General features: G+C 39.0%; 1 protein-coding gene across 6 annotated transcripts in view; it reads right to left on the bottom strand.

Moving 5' to 3' along the window:
• Lrch3 (leucine rich repeats and calponin homology domain containing 3) overlaps positions 1 to 7,358 on the bottom strand; it is an 88,868-nt gene extending 81,510 nt beyond the window's left edge. For 5 of the 6 annotated variants that reach the window (XR_001202869.3, XR_010039201.1, XR_010039202.1 and 2 more), the window contains exon 1: positions 7,056 to 7,357. Coding sequence is in view for 2 of the 6 variants with exons in the window: in XM_013160177.3 (XP_013015631.1) it covers positions 7,056 to 7,317 (262 nt within the window). In the remaining 4 variants the exon portion in view is untranslated. Of the gene's footprint in view, positions 1 to 7,055 lie in introns of all 6 variants that reach the window. The other variant, XR_010039203.1, reaches the window with a different exon arrangement.
• Between the last annotated feature and the right edge of the window lie 8,446 nt (positions 7,359 to 15,804).

Here is a 15,804-nt window from a genome sequence, read left to right as displayed (position 1 = left end):
ACAAAATAGACACCAAAAGGATCCAAAAAAAACCCACATACTTCCACTTAAGACACGGCATGCCAGTGCATATTTCAAAGACTTAACAAAACCGTAATTTTGTGGGTTACAGACTGTCTTGAAAAATTATGAGGCATTTTAACAATCTTCATTTTTACGTAGGAAATAAGAATTTATTTCTAAAAGTCTAAATCTCATGACTTCAATAACATGGCATTGTCTTGGCAGACCCACTAAGCATCCATTTGTTTTCTTTCGTGTTGGTACAGTCTTAGTCCTCTCTTCCCACCTCCATCCTGTCCTAACCCTCACGCTAGATCCAATGCAGAGTCTTTGGTTCATATTTGTGTCTTCCATTAAAAAAAAAACATTTCTTATAGTTGTTTTGTTTTGTTTTGTGTGGTATGGGGATCGAACTCATGACCTCACACTTGTGAGGCAGGCGCTTAAACCACTGAGCTAAATCCCCAGCCCCCATGTCTTATAGTTTTAATGAGGATTCCCAAGTGCCTTCCGTGAAGAAAGCACCACCTCACCATACAGCCTTCAGCACACGATTTAACCTGAAAATGTTTCTCATTTGTGGAATAACAGATGGTTATGTCAGGTCCTTCAGGCTATAAGAGTCTGAATTCTAACACAGGCCTACTCATTCAATCTTGTTTCTGTTTCTCAGGTCAACCCTTCATCTTTTTTGCTGATGACTAGCTTTCCTAATTTACATTCTTCCCTCCTAAAATCTTAGAATTCTCACTGTGATGCTAAAATTGAATGTATTCCTGTGCCCTAGCTTTGTATTAAAGCACCGGTTTTACATGTTTCCCACACACCTCTGGGAACAGATCTTGGAGCATGCTAGCTCAAGTGCTCTACACTGAGCTTGCATCCTAACCCCAGATTGACATTTTCCTTTCCTGCACATGATTCAAAAAGGATCACCAACCAAATTTTTAAAGGTATCAGACAAACCAAAAAAATACTAGGACTGAAGACTGAAATTTCTTTGTCTGGATACTTAGTGATCAAAACCACAAGCTGGGGGTGGTGACATACACCTTGTACTCACACCACTTAGGAGGCTGAGGCAGGAGAATCACTGTAAGTTCAAGGTCAGCCTGAACTACACAGCAAGAGCTTGCCTCAAGAAAAAAAGAACAAAAAACGAAAAATGCAAGTACCAGAATTTAAATCCTGCTTCTCATCTACCTTGATCAAATTACTTAACTTCCAGGGTCTCAAAGCAGGGTGGGCTGCTATGAAGAAAGTCAATCATGGCCCTGAGTCTCAATTTTGTCATGATGTGTGAAATAGATAAAAAATCATTCTTATAACTTATATAGTTTCTAGGGGTTGGGGATTTAGCTCAGTAGCATAAGCACCTGCCTTGCAAGCAGGCGGTCATGAGTTCAATCCCCAGTACCGATAAAAAAAAAAAAACAACTTATAGTTCCTTATGTGTTCACAAGATATTTTATAACTTAGCACAGTACTTGAATATGCTAAGAGCTTGCTGTCATCTGTATCTGAAATGCTCCTCAAAGGCCCACATGTGGAAGGACTGGTGCCCAGTTTAAGTGCAACATGAGCAGACAGAAACTTTAGGAGCTGGGCCCTTGAGGAAGGAAGGTAGGTCATGAGAATTTACCCTTGAAGGAGTCAATGGGAGCTTTATTAGTCACCTTTCCATCCCTGAAACACAATAGCCAACCCCTACAACTTAAAGGAGGAAGTTTATTCTGGTTCATAGCTTTAGAGAGTGCAGTACATGGTTGGCTGTATGCAACGCAGAAATGGCATGGTGGAGCCGGGATTTAGCTCAGCAGTATAAGTGTCTGCTTGACTAACGTGAGGTTATGCATTCAATCCCCGGGACAAAAACAAAAACAAAAGAAAGAAAGAAATGGCAGGGTGAAGGCAAGCTGCTCTATAATGGCAGACAGGAGGCAGAGAGGGAAGGGAGGAGTTGGGAACAAGAATATACCCTTCTAGGTCACACACTGAGTGACCCACCTCCTCCAACTGGGCCCCACTTCCTAATGGTATGTTTAGCTATTAACTTTTCAGTGGGTTAATGCCCAAGATTCAGTCACCTTCCAAAAGCCCACTCTGAACACATGAGACTTTTGGGGGACACTTTAGATCCAAAACGTAATAGCCTATCAGCCTCTTCTACTCTTCTCTACTTCCTGGCCACCATGAGATGATCAGGCCTCCTGTACCACAGGTACCTGCCATCATGTACTGATGTTTTTTAAATTTTTTTTTTTTGGTACTGGGGATCGAACTCACGACCGCCTGCTTGCAAGGCAGGTTCTTATGCTGCTGAGCTAAATCCCCAGCCCCTTCATGTACTGATGTTAAACAGGCCCAGCATAACAGGGCCAACTAATCATGGAAGCAAACTCCGAAACTGGAGCCAAATTAAACATTTCCTCCTTTTAAATTAACTAGCTCAAGTATTTTGTCACAGTGATAGACAGCTGATAAACACACAGTTCAGTGTTAGCTTCTATTATTAGCAATAGCATTATTTTCTTTCTAGTTCTACAGCTTTGTTATCTTTACTTTTTGATAAATTCTACTAGGATTTGTATATTTTCATTCTCCAGTTTAATTTCTGTTCCTTCGTAGATTTTATTTCTGTGGCCAATTAACGAGACTACTAGAGGGGTTTTTTGTTTGTTTTATTTTTTGTACTGGTGATCAAACTCTCAACCTCATGCATGCCAAGCAGGTACTTGTGCTGCTGAGCTAAATCCCCAGCTCCTGGACTACCAGATTTTTAAATACACATGAGGTTTGCCCTTATTTTTGTTCCCCATGACCTAGCGTAAGCCCTAATACATATTTTGCTATTTGATAATTCAAGTAATCTTTGTACCTATCTATCTCCCTACAAGACTCCTTCATTTTTTGAAGGCAAGGATTTCATTGGTACTCTTTGCATACTAAACTGTCAAAGTCTCTCAGTCAACAAATGCTGAATAAACATTGACCTGTTCTGGGTATGTGGCATACATATATAAGTCCAGCACTTGGGAAAGTCAGGCAGGAAGATCACTGCAAGTTCAGGACCAGCATGGGCTAACAGCAAAACCTAGTCTCAAAGAAAAAAAAAAAAAAAAAAAAAAAAAAAAAAAAAATATATATATATATATATATATATATACACACACACACAACATATATAATAAATGCTCATATAATATATACAATAAACATTCATGTTATAATTTATTATACAGTAAATGCTCACATAATTTAGAAGTTCAAAGAAAGCACTAACTAGGCATAACTATTGATTTCAAGGTTCAGGAAGTACCCTCAGAACTTGGGTCCTTTCCATCCCTAGACTCTGTTTTCTACTAGCAAGCTCACTTTTTGTTTGTTTTTATGAGATACAGTCTTGCTAAATTGACTAGAACTTTCAATCTTCCTGCCTCAACTTCCCAAATAGCCATGAAGACAGGTATGTACTAACTCGCTCAACTTAGGCTCACATTCTAGTTTCTCAGCAATTCCAGGGCTCAAAGAATGCAAGTTTCTCAATAGTTCAAACAATTCAGAATAAACACTCATGTGCTAAGAGGAAAATGTGCTCATCTCTGACAATCACTGTGGCCACAGCACTGGCCATTAGTTAGGTCTGGGTCATGTGCACACCGTATGAGAGATAGGACACACATGAGAGAGCTGGTTCCCTACAGAAACAGATATTTTTATCAGAGGAAAGGGGAATACAGAATGGACTAGCAAAATTAACCCAAGTCCCTATACTCTGATAGTATTCTGTATGCTGTCCATCACCATCTGGCTTCCTTTCTCATTTCTCCTCACCCAAATCAAGTTATCACCTTTGTGTCCCAAGCCTTCTGTGATTTCTTCTAAGATTTTCCCTGTCCACTGGATCAAGTCACCTGCTCTCAAATTAACATTTGCCACTTGCAGAAGAGCAACTTCTGAGAAACAAGAGACAAACCTCAAGAAAATGTTCCTGATAAAATCTAACCAGCAGTATGAGTAATGTATGTTGCTTCCTAGGACGTGAGCTCTTGAAGGCCAGCACTCTATAGTATACTACTACATATTACGGAAGAGCAGTGTGTGAGGCAATTTCAATGGCTTTAAAGAGCCTATGAACAGCATTTTAACTATCATAAATCTGAATTCATCAAATAGCTGCTGTAGAAGAAAGACTATGGCTTTTGGAATTAGCCTGGTTTGCCAGGCTACAATCGTGGCTAACAACCCATCCCTGCTCTTCACAAGTCTTCAAGCAAATTATTTCACACCCGTAAACTTGATTTCTCTATCTGTAAAAATAGGAAAAGTAATATTTATTTGCACATGATGAGGCTGCTTGACATAATGGAGAGAAGAGATTTAGATGAACCTGGGTTGAAATTCCACCACTAATACTAACTGTAAGACTTTGAGTTATTCTTTATATATGAGGGTAACAATATTTAATCCATAGATTCTTGTGTGTATAAGGATTTTTTTAAAATGTTATTTGAGATATGGTCTTGCTGTGTACTCCAGCAGGCTGGTCTTGAACTCATTATGTGGGTCAGGTTAGCCTCAAACTCACAGCCACTCTGCCTGTGCCTCTTGAGTGCTAAGCTTACAGGCATGCATCACCACACTTGCTGGCAAAGTATGTTAAAACACTTAAACAATAAATACAAACACTGAACACTCAATAAATGTCATCAGCATTATAAATTATCTGTTTAAAACAACTGAGGTTTTTGTTCTAATTATCAGGGTCTGCTAAAGAAATTTAAATTTAATAAATTTATTGAGGGAAGGAGAAGGAGAAGAAAAAAGAAATGAACCTAGTCTAAAGAATTATAAAATACCTTGTAATTATCCATTTTTCTTTTTTTGATAAAATATCAACAACACTTAAAGTGTGGGTAATAAATATATACAAATTCAGAGCACAGAAAAAAAACACTTGAAATTAGTAAATGTCCTTCATAAATACTCTTCAGTTTGTTAATATTTCTCAAAGCCTCAAAATGTTGCTCCTAGAACTACTTAACACTAGGTAAGATAATGAACTAGATACAGTCCTATAACTACTTGGTTTTTTAGCTTCAGGCTTAATGTAGTAACAGTCTAATGACTCACAGCAATATGAAATCACTATACCAGATAGCCATCTCCTACACACAATAAGGAAATCTGGTGTATGAATGGCAATTTCAGGTGCTGTCTATCAGGCACACATAAAAGGCAAGATGATATTCATCTATATCTTAGCAACAAAAATTTAATAGCATTCACTAAAAAAAATTATATTCAGTACAACTGTTTCCAAAGACAGATTAAATAAGGAGATATGTAATTTCTTCTACTTCACACTATATCAAAAGTCCCCCCCCCCGGCCTTTTAAGAAATGGTTTTGTTATGTAGCTCAGATTGGCCTTGAACTCACCATGTAGCCTGGGCTGGCATCAAGCTCCCAGTAATCCTCCTGCCTCAGCCTCCCAAGTGCTGAGATAACAAGTATGGGCTGCCACCCCTAGCCCAAAAGTTTCTTTAAATAGTTTTGTAAAGCATTTTAATTGTAGAGCCGAGCGTGGTGGCTCACACCTGTAATCCCAGCACTTGAGAGGCTGAGGCAGGAGGATTGTTGCAAGTTCGTGACCAGCCTGGGCTACAAAGTGAGCTCAAGGCCAGCCTGAACTGCATAGCAAGACCCTGTCTCAAAAAGACCAAAAAAAAAAAGTATTTTATTGTTCTGTTTTTCCAACATGAACAAGTCATTTGTAACAGTTATCAATCTTTAATGAGTGCAACATACATAGGGAATGTATTAACAGTTTTTTAAATAAAATGGGAACCAGGGACATAGCCCAGCTCAGCAGGAGAGTGCCCTGGCAAGCACAAAGTTGTGGGTTCGATTCCCAGTACCTCCTTCCAAAAGGAATGAATATAAAACACAAAGCACTGCCAGGCATGGTGGCACATACCTGTTATCCTAGCACTTGGGAGGCTGAGGCAGGAGGATAGCCTCAAGTTCAAGGCCAACCTGGGCTACATAGTAAGTTCAAAGCCAGCCTATACTACAAAGCAAGACACAAAGTACTGCGAATTTTCCTTCGTTGAAAAACACTACATAAAAATATTTACATGTGTAAGGGATTTTTTTCCGCTTTATATTTGTATAACACAAATACATTTCATTTCTGATCTTACTACCTGAAGAAGCTATATATAAATATATTTTTGTTTGTTGTTCCGGAAATTCAACTCACGACTGCAGGCTTGCCAAGCAGGTGCTGCACCACTGAGCTACATCTCTAGTCCAAACTGTATTTTAAACATAAGAGAAACTAGTACAGTATGTCAAATACCTCAATCAACAGATCCCTACAACTAAAAAAACCAAATAATACCTAATTCTTTATTCGCTTTCCTGTGTTAAACTAGTGCTTTAAAAGGAAAAAGCATATACAGATATAGTAGAAAATAATCTATTTTAAGGTGCTTTTCTTCTTTTCAACATTTTGCGAGGTTACAAGCAGTGAGAGAGGAGGGAAGGAACGACAACCTAAAGGTGGGCTCTGGTTATTTGACCATCCTTTAGGTAAGTCAACCAGAATGAAACGCATAGAGTCTGAACTCACATCACACGCGCGCGCGCTCGTACACACAAGCACGCTCACACATACACACAAACAGGCACACACACTTCGAATAACTTTTGAAAACAAAAATGCCCGTGCTGGGTTCGATCGTCCTGTGACAATGCTTGGCACAAACCTTCAGCTCTGACAGACAACCAAAGAGCTCGCTACATTCCCCAATTCCAAAGCCAGCCCTGCCCCCCGACCCCGGCAGCAGGGACCCAGGCGCCCCGTCCCGCTGGGCAGCAGGCTTTCAGGAGACCAAGGCCCCCTCAGCTCCGGTCCGCGGGAGGATGCTGCACGCCGCGCTGCGCCCCGCCTTTAGCTCCGGCGGCCGCAGGCCTGGGCTCGGACGACTGGGGCAAAGCCTTCCCACCCCGGGCACCGCCAGCGGCCCCGCCCCGCGCCCCGCTCACCCGCGCGGGTGGTGTCTGTCAGGTCGTGGTGGGCCGCTCCCCGGGGAAACTCCCTCAGCTTCCGGCCACTCAAGCTCAGCACCCCGGTCACTGCTGCCTCTTCCAGGGCTCGATCAAGGGAGCGGCTCCACGAGCCCGGGCCAGGACTAGGGCCTGCCCCGGCGTTTAGGCCGCCGTTAATAACAGAGAGATGCCCTGCCGACGCCACGGGGCCAGAGTACTCAGCCGTCGCGGCCACAGCTGCCAAGCCACCGGCCGCCATTTCCAGCTGCCGACTCTCCGGCCGCCGGTTTGGCGCATGCGCGGCTTGCAGTGGGAGTAGGCGGGGAAAGTGGCTCCTGGCCCAGCGGCCGCAGGAGAGACCCCCGGCGCAGCCCCGCCCACTCCACCCGCAGCCGCAGCCTGTAGGGTTCGGGGGAACTGTCCCTGTAGTACAGGCGCCAGTGCCCGGGAGCATTTTTCAAATGCCTCTACAAAAATATCTTCAATGGCACTCCTCGCCAAAAACCTGTTTTCTTCCCTCGGTAGTGCAGAATGCGATTAAGTTTCTCAGCACAATTGCTGCCAGATATTTAGGTAACTAGAGGAAATTCTGGGCTGCAACCTAGAATGATTCCTTGTTATTGCAGTGTCAGGTGATCTAAACTGAGGATGGTGAATTTACTAATTGTGCTTGAGGAAAAACATTACTAATTTGCCTCCAAGCGCCTAAATTATTATTATTATTTCCTTTTTTTGAGCCAGGGTCTTGCTATGCAGTCCAGGCTGGCCTGAGTTCCCTTTGTATACCAGGCTGGTCCTGAACTCCAATCCTCCTGCCTCAGCTTCCCGAGTGCTGGGATTTCAGGCATGCGCCCCCATGCCAGGCTTTTCAAACTTCCTTTTTTTTTTTTTTTTTTTTTTTTTGGTGTGGTACCGGGATGGAACTCAGGAGCTCGCCCTTGTCAGGCAGGCATGTATGCCCTGAGCTAAATCTCCAGCCCAAACCTTCCTAATTCTTATTGAAAGGATTATTTGAATATTTGAGACCCAGGGCTCCCACAACTCCAGATTTTCCTTTAGGCAAGACTTGATTGATGAACAGCACAGGATAAATAGTGTTAAAGTCTAAAATCTAGGTCTGGAACCAAAATTGAAAAAGAAAAAAATCTGAATGTGAGAATAAAAGGTAGAACCATAAGGTCAAAATAAAAATCATTCAAGTAATGGAAATACCACATCATTTTAAACCAATTAGACTTTATTGCATTTCTTTCCTGTTTTACACTAACATTCATCAATAGTCAACGAACTATATTTACTATGGAAAATACAAGCAGAGGCTGCCAGATACAGTCCTTATCCTAAAGGATTATAACCTGATTTTTCTGTAGAATCGAGACTGATAGTCCAATTAGAAAATAAAAATATGCCCAGCATACACCTGTAATCTCCGCACTTAGAGAACCACTGTGAGTTTGAGGCCAGCCTGAGCCACATAGTGAGTTTGAGGCCAGCCTGAAAGCCAAAAAGGGCTGGTACAAGCAGGGAGAGATTTTATCAGAGTTCAGAGAAAAAGAATCCATATCATGCATTACTGAGGTATTGGATCACAATCCCTCAGCAATGCCTGAAAAATTACACAGAATAGGATGAATGGTGACAGCAGCATTCCAGGTTGGAAGAAAGATCAGCAGAAACCCATCCAGGTATGATTTATGATGATATATATGGAGAACAGTAAGGTCTCAGATGGGAAAGTTCATGTTAGAGAGCAAAAGAAAATATAAAGGTGGAGAGCTCCCAGGCATCATTCAAGGTCCAACTCTTCCATGAAACCTTTATTAACACTTCTATCAATTCTTAAATGCCAGCGTTGTAGAAATGTTTAATCTCAGTGCCAAAGATGATTAGTAACAGCTACTCGAAGTATTGTTCAGTGAACTCTTAGTACTCCACCCTGATTCCTTCAGCTACAAAGTCTCAAGAAATTAAGACCTGCTGGTTAGTGGTGCATGTCCGTAATCCCAGCACTTAGGAGGCTGAGGCAGGAGGATTGCCATAAGTTCAGACCAGCCTGGGCTACAAAGCAAGACCCTGTCTCCGGAAGGAAGGAAGGAAAGAAGGAAGGAAGGAAGGGGGATTTGATGTTAAGACTTTGACTACAATGTCTATTCATATATCTGTATTAATAGTACAGTGGTATAGAATCAGCAACCAGATGTATCTCTAAAATGAGCTCACTGAAAAGGCAATTAGGAAAAATTGTTTGCCAGTATCATTATGTCACCTGTTACTTTCCACATTTACCCTAAATTCTTCTGACAAGTTCTCAGTAATGTGGCCTCATTTGTCTTGTCTATACACATAACCACTGTAACTGCAACATACAATGTTTATTCTGAACTGACCAATCTTATAGATATCAGTCTAGTAGACTAGATTTTAAGGTCCTATTATTAAAAGTCAATGCTACAATTATCTTCTATAACCTAAGGCTGGACTTTTTATGAAAAAATAAAAATTTCATAACAAAGTAAAAGAATAGTTAATACACTGTGTATCATCTCCGAAGTAGTTACTCAGAACACAAGACTGAAGTCTCACAAAAGAAACCCAGATAACAAGGAACTTTCCTTTTTGCAAACTAAGATAACTAGGGGCTGGAAATTTAGCTCAGTGGCTCAGGCACTTGCCTGGTAAATATAAGGTCATGAGTTCAATCCTCAGTATATAAAAAAAACCAAGATAAATTAATAGTATAAATGAAATAAATTAGTATGTATATTAAAATATTTTTGAAACAATGGAACATGTAAACTTCTCTCCCTATTTCCTATTTATCTCTTCTATTTTGCTATTTGCATGTGTTTCTCTAAGACCATGCAATATTTGAGTTTGTATGCCTGACTTCACTTAGCATGATATTCTCAAATTGCATTCATTTGTCTATGAATGGCTCAAGTTTACATTTATGGCAGTGTACTACTCCATTATGTGTACATATTTTCCTTATCCATTCGTGAGTATATATGTATCCCTATAATACAATGATTTTTAATTCTTGGGAAAATACCTAGAAGAGGAATATAGCTGAGTCAAATTGAACTGTTGTTTTTTGAGGAATCACCACACACTGATTTCTATAGTGGATGTACTAGTTACATTTTTTTTTTTTGTCTTTTTGCTTTTTATCGGTACCGGGGATCAAACTCACGATTGCCTGCTTGCAAGGCAGGCGCTCATGCCCCTGAGCAAATCCCCAGCCCCATACTAGTTACATTCTTACAATGTAAGAATTCCTTTTTCTCCACATCTTTCCAGCACTTACTAGATTTTTTTTTCTTTTTGATGATAGCCATTCTGGGCGTTAATATGGTATTTTGGTGTAATTTTAATTTGCATTTCTCTGATGGTCAGCAATAAAAAGCATCTTTTAAAACGTATTGATGGGCCATTTGTACTTTTGAGACAAGATCTTGCTAAGCAGTTCAAGGTGGCCTTGAATTGACTATGTAGATCAGGCTGGCTTCAGACTCATAGTGATCCTTCCGTTTCAGCCTCCCAAGTGCTGGAATTACCAGCATGCACCACCACTTTTTTATCATTTCTCATTCATTGTTCTGCACTTTTTCTAAGGAATGTCTATTCATTTCAGTTGCTTCCCTTTTTCTTTTTTTGTCTTTTTCATTTTTATCGGTACCGGGGATCGAACTCACTACCGCCTGCTTGCAAGGCAGGTACTTATGCCGCTGAGCTAAATCCCCAGCCCCGCTTCCCTCTTTTTTTGATTGGGTCTTTTATGTTGGGAAGTTCTTTATATTTTCTTTGTATATTCTTGATGTTAATCCTCTGTCCATGAAATAGCTCGCAAAAATTTTTTTCCTATTCATCAGATCAACTCTTCACCCATTGGTTGTTTCCTTTGTTGTATAATAATTCGATGCAACCTCATTTGATTCTTGGTAGTATTTCTTGCGCCCCCGGGGTTTTGTTCAGAAAGTCCTTGCCTATTCAAGTGAGGTACCTATTTTATTTTCCAGAAGATTGCTTGTTTTAAGATCTTTGATCCATTTTATTTTAGTACATGGTGAGCTATATGGGTCTAGACTGAATCTTTTGCAGGTATCCAGTTCTCCTAGCACCATTTATTAAAAAGGTCATCTTACCTCCAGTGTTGTTTCTGGCTCCTTTATCAAAGACAAATAGCTGTATGTGCCTGGGGCTATTTCTGCTTCTTTTATTCTGTTCCATTGATCCACTTGCCTGTTTTTGTGCCAGTACCATGCAACTTTAATCACCATATCTTTCTAACTTCAAGTCTGGGATTATGACACCTTCTCCTTTGCTGCGACTCCCCAGGACTCTTGCTATTCTGAGTCTCTTCTGACTGCATATAAATTTTACAATTTTTTTTTTGCCATGTAAAATGACATTGCTATTTGGGATGAGAGTGCATTAAACCTATCAGTTTTGAAAGTACAGCCATTTTGTTGGCTTCTACCTACTCAGAAACAAGGGATATCCTTCCATTTTGTAATGTTTTTCCTTTTTCAGACTGATATTTTCATTGTAGAGGTCCTTTACTTCCTTACGTTAATATCTGAGTGATGCTTCTGTGAATGGTATTGTTTTCCTAATTGTCTTTTCAGTGAGCTCATTAGTGTATAGGAATACTATTGATTTTTGTGTTTACTTTGTATCCTGTTATGACAATGAATTTGGTTAATTCTGGGAGACTTGGGTCTTGAGGATCATGTCATTTGCAAATGATACTGACTTCATCCTTTCTTATATGTAGTCCTCTCTCTTCTTGCCCGATTTCTGTTTCAAGGACTATGTTTAATAGTGATAATGGACATTTTTGTCTTGTTCTTGATTTTAGAACCCTTATGTTGGCAGTAGGCTGGTCTAAGTGCCTTTTTTAATTTAAAGTCCTATTATACCTGTTTACGTTTTATCTTCAACAGATCTTGGATTTTATCAATGGCTTCTTCTGTATCTATTCAGATGGTCATGTGATTTTTGCCCTTGCTTGTATTTATGGGATCAATTATTTGATGCATATGTTGAACCACTTTTTGATGCTTTGCTGATTTTTGATGAGTTGTTGCATTGTTTGTATCATGTTAAGGATTTTTGCATCTATGTTCATTAGAGAAATTAATCTATAGTTTTTGGTTGGATCCTTGTCTGGTTTTGGGGGCTGGCTAGCTTCTGGAAATGATTTTGGAAGTACTCTTTCCCTCTCAATTTCATTAAAAAAGTTTGAAAAGTATTGGTGTTGGAGCTTCCCTAAATTCTTGTAGATGAGCATATTAATAGGAGTAAAAAAAAAAAAAAAAAAGGATGACTACAAAGATGAGCAGAAGACAGGTTATGATCATAGGAGATAATTATAATTTTTAGGTGGTCAAGGTACATAATAGATATATAAAGGCCCAATGACAGATTGATCTATGGACATATACTACATGAGAACAAGTCCTAGGTAAACAAAGGATGTGAGGTAAAATTGTGAAATGTCTAAGGACTTGATGTTTCAATTACAAAGTAAATGTAGACTATAAACACCTTATTCCTTCAATTTTCTCTATTTTAAAATGTTCAAATGGGGAGGATAACAGTGGGAAGGGGAAAATGAAAGATGAGAAAAGGTTAAAAAATGAGAAAGAAAAACATGTAAACAAAACCTTCTGTAAATGAGAAGGGGAGGAGACTGGAGAAAAACCAGTTATATAATGTACAGGTAAATTCTCTATGATGAATGTGATCATTATGTATATCTAAAATTATCAGTAGATCAGATTGAAATTTTTTTTCTATGAGATACCAGAAATGGTGCTTCTGTGAGGAGTCTGCCATAAACAGTGAATAAAGCAAGTAATAACAGTTGCAAGACGACTGTGAAAGTTAAGTGTAGTAGAGATCTACAGTTTATCTCACCACTGTTCTAGGGAAGAAGCTGAAAAATAGGGCTGTGCAGTCGAAGGATCTGTTAAGTGCACTTCCTTGGTACATCTATTTATTATAGGTTATTTCAGGCAGTATCGGGGGCAAAAACTTCACTCAAATCTCAGTAGCTCTTTCCATCTTTTCATCTCACTGCGTCAGACAGAAAAAAGTCCTTTCCCCATTTTCTACTCACTAGAAAATATATTCTGGTCCTTTAAGACTCCCCATCTATAAACTCAAAGCAAGGATTAAAATTGTGCTGAATCCCATTCTCTTCCAGTTTAAGTTAAACAAATGTTTGGTCCTTTTCTTACTAAAATTTATTAGAAAAAGCTCTAATAAGTGACTTTTTAAAACTTTAAGAAAATTCAAACAATGTGATTGTCTTCTCATTAGAAGACAATGGAAGGCCTGGGGAATATAGCTCAGCAGCACAATGCCCACCTGGTAAGCGCAAGTTCCTGAGTTGGATTCCCAGTTTAAAAAAAAAAAAAAAAAAAGGAGAAAGAAAATAAGAAATGTAAGAGGTAGACACTAAACATGCTATAAAGAAATAGTTTCCTATTCAACTTTAAGTACTATAGCATACCTTATTTTCATACACTCAGAATAAACCCAGAATGGCATTACATATTGCTTTCTCAGCTTGTTGAGTAATTTTAAATAGAAAGGGGAAAAAGAGAAATAAAGACATTAGAACTCTATAGAGTTTCCAAGCAAATCTTTAAATCTCTATTAATGGTCCACAGTGGTCCTAAATTCCTGTCACAAATGACTGAAGTTTACTGAAATGTCATTTAAAAAAAAAAAGAAGAAGACTAATTTCAAGCTGAGGTATGGTTATATCCCTAACTCATAAACATCTGAGTTGTAAACTTTCACAGATATGAGTAGGCCTGGCATTATGAACATTCATAAAACACAAACAAATCCCAGAAGTAGCTCACGTGTCAGCCGGACATTGCCAGTTGTGCCGTGTGCTTACTATACAGTGTGATAGTGTACACTAGAACAGTGCTCAGAGCCCAGATGTCTGGATGCAAGAGGAAAAGCAGTGGTGGTGATGAGACTGCTAGGAAGTATAAAGCAATAACTAGCAAAACACATTGAAAATACAGTGTAAGACCCACTTTGTCAGATTTACAAATGTATCCAACTTACATTCTCCTAGAATGGAACTTGTTTGTAAACTTCCGACTTAAGTGTATCCTGAAAGAAATCTCTTTGAAGGGACACAAATCACATGCTTAATTTTGTTAATTGGTTAAAAAAAAAAAAGAAGTCATATAATCCTGATGGAAGTTTCGAGTGATCAGAAATAATTTTAATATTGCCTGCATCTGGGCATCTGGAATGCATGAAGTCTTCTTTGTGGTGCCGACTAAGCTAATATACTCCCTCTTGTGGACTGACTAGTGCTAGGGATTGAACCAGAGCCTTTGCCCTAAAATACATCCCTAGCCTTTTTTGATTTTTTGAGATAGGCTATAGCTAAATTGCCCAGGGTGGGCTTGCTGCCTTGGCCTCCCAAATTTCTGGGATTACAGCTGCATACCATCGTACCTAGTTTCTTATCTTTTCATTGTAAAAATAGATCAGAACAAAAATTATCCTGAAGTTGCATATGCTGTGAATTACAAAACTACTGGCAGCAACATAAGACATACATACCTATTCTAACAAACTAACCAATGGGCAATGGAACATAACTTTTATGGTACTTGGAACTGAACTCAGGGCCTTTGCACTGAGCTGTATCCCCAACTTTTGAGATAGGGTCTATATTGCTCAGGCTGGGTTAAATTGCAATTCTCTTAGTCTCAGCCCCGAGCTGTTGGGATTTCAGCCATGTGACACTGGGCCTAACTATAAATTTCTTAAACATAGAAGTATCTTATGCTTTGCTCATAATTAAATTATGTTGAAAAGTTTATGCCTATTTAAAAAAAGATGTCTGACTATATATAATGTATTTTCTTAGTAAGTCTGAGTTAAATACCAAAGTAATGAAGCATCAGTCATCAATAGAGCAGATTTACTTGCCATGTCTCAAATGCTGAAGTATAGCTAATTACTCTTTTTTTAGGTGCCAAGGATCGAACTCACAACCTCGCACTTGCCAGGAAGGTATTAATTCTTAGATATGTGACAAGCCAATACTTTCCCACTATGTTCTATGGGTGTTTAAAGAAGCAATTTATTATCATCTGACAATTATTACATCTGAGACTTAATGACTGCCACAGTCCAGTTTTTAGAAAATGTTAGGTCTCACTTTACCAAAATCTAAAAAGAAGGGTTAAATGTGATATCTAAAGGCTCAGTTAGCCTAATACTCTCCATTAAGTAATTTGATTTTCCTCTTTAATTCTCAGTACCTTCTGTTGAAAATATGAATTAAACAGCCAACAGACAGAAGGATGTGACAGACGAGTCTATGTTGATTTACCAAATTGACTGGTAGGGAAACTTCAAGTCCTAAAAATTATGAATAACCATTACTAAGTTCTTTGTAACACAGAAAAATCTAAAAACCACAAATTGATCTTAATAGCTAAGAATAAATCATGTGAAACCTGTTACATTTTATTTGTTAAAAATGAACAGCTTCAGAATAGAGCTAAATGTAACTTTTCCAAAAAACACCAAAAAGTACAGTGTAAAGCACCTCCTCATTAAATACAAACTTTCACTTTGTGATGCACTGCATCAATGTTTTGCATATACCTTGATGCAAAGAAAATTTTAAGTTGCATCCTGTTTAAGAAAAAAAAAAAATTTAAGAAATGAACAAAGATGACTACAACCACATTCC

Source organism: Cavia porcellus, unplaced genomic scaffold, assembly GCF_034190915.1.
Source record: "Cavia porcellus strain 051 isolate PalLab524CR breed Dunkin Hartley unplaced genomic scaffold, mCavPor4.1 scaffold_14, whole genome shotgun sequence".
Taxonomy (NCBI): domain Eukaryota; kingdom Metazoa; phylum Chordata; class Mammalia; order Rodentia; family Caviidae; genus Cavia; species Cavia porcellus.
Note: the sequence above shows the minus strand (reverse complement) of the source record. Positions and strands in the feature narration are given on the sequence as shown.